Source organism: Morone saxatilis, unplaced genomic scaffold (genome assembly GCF_004916995.1).
Source record: "Morone saxatilis isolate NCDOM2014 unplaced genomic scaffold, NCSU_SB_2.0 Contig22, whole genome shotgun sequence".
Taxonomy (NCBI): Eukaryota; Metazoa; Chordata; class Actinopteri; family Moronidae; genus Morone; species Morone saxatilis.
Window position 1 is genome coordinate 24746037 of NW_023339785.1, and position 1318 is coordinate 24747354.

The 1318-nt window shown below is 49.6% G+C and overlaps 2 protein-coding genes across 2 annotated transcripts in view; both read right to left on the reverse strand.

Annotated features, from left to right (window-relative positions):
• Positions 1-312: 312 nt before the first annotated feature.
• Positions 313-1039, reverse strand: LOC118333798 (the record flags this gene model as incomplete). The annotated part of the gene is given in 2 exon segments (XM_035669583.1): positions 313-570; positions 736-1039. Coding segments are annotated over 2 exon segments (440 nt in total), but the record flags the coding sequence as incomplete, so codon positions are not given.
• Positions 1040-1216: 177 nt separating this feature from the next.
• The window catches only part of LOC118333392 (shootin-1-like), a 27223-nt gene continuing 27121 nt past the window's right edge, over positions 1217-1318 (reverse strand). The window contains exon 12 of the mRNA XM_035669000.1: positions 1217-1311. Coding sequence (XP_035524893.1) covers positions 1217-1311 — 95 coding nt within the window. The remainder of the gene's footprint in view (positions 1312-1318) is intronic.

Here is a 1318-nt window from a genome sequence, read left to right on the forward strand (position 1 = left end):
CTGGTTTAGGCTGGCAAGATTTCTCAAATACTCATGAGTGACGGATACAGGTTGTTTGAGGAGGTAGGGCCTCTACAATGACAGGATAGGGTGCGTTCACCAAGCACGTTCAAACTCTGGACTTACACTCATATTCTGCTTTTTCAACAGCACGAGGGTGACATGCTTGGACTAAAACTGTTTAATAAATCAGCTACATGTTAGTTATGTGAGTTTTTTTTTTTCATTTTTAAAGGTCCAGTGTGGTAACGCATTGAGGAGGATCTATTCCATCTGATTTCAACTGGTGCAATCCTGCAGCTGTCAGCCACTAAATCCTGAACACAAAAGTACCACAAAGTCTTCCATTCTGGTTCTGACGCAGTGAACCACCCTAAACCAATAAATGCGTGGATCAGGTTACAGAAACAAGCCCGGGATCCTCGGAGTCCATCTTAGCACTCGGCGTCGGTGCTGCCGTTGACCGGGGCGGTGCAGACGGCGGCGTGTGCGTCCTCTCCCGGATCGGCGTGTTCGACTCCGTTTGACTTGCCGCACTTCTCAGTCGCATTTTGATCATCCTCCCCCACACTGTGGAGCCGGGACACAAAGACGGGAAAGGTCAGAGGTTAACGACAATCGAGTAATTTAACCAAATATTGTGTATGAGCAGAATACTCGACATCAGTTGGTTCATTTTAAGAACGAGCAGATTAATCGATAGTGAAAGTGTGCTTCGTGTTTCTGATAATCCACCTGTTGAAGCAGCCATTGCTGACCGGAGACTCAGCTGTTTCTTTCTCGGACAAAGAGCTGCAGGACCTCCTCTCCTGCCAGGAGCCCACTCTGGGCTCTTTGCCCGTGTCGGAGCTCTTCCTTCTGGCCACGACGGGCCCCGGTCCTGACCCCCGTCTCTCTGGGCTAACCCTGGGGCCCGCAGAGTCGGAGGGGACGCTCAGCCCCCCCGGCCCTTCTGGATCCTTGCCCGAGTCGCTGCTGGTGCGCGTCCCGTTCAGGCTGTCCAAGGAGGAGACGTGGCTCATCTGGCCCTCCCGCTCATCTGGAGATAAAAAGCAGAAACATTTCCATAATAAACATTAATGCAACAAAGATCTGCTGCCAGATTCAAACCAGAACCTGCAAACTGTCCCTGATTGTCCTGATTTTAATTTAAAATGACTGCTGAAGGGGATCTTTAAACAGAACGTTTCACTGGTGCTCATTATTCACTATTGGGCTAACTGCTGATGTTATAGATTCCACCTTTACGAGATGAATTACTGTGTTGGGGACTGCTAATCTTTCCCTGCTCCAGCATGTCTTCAACCTCTGCTGGAAG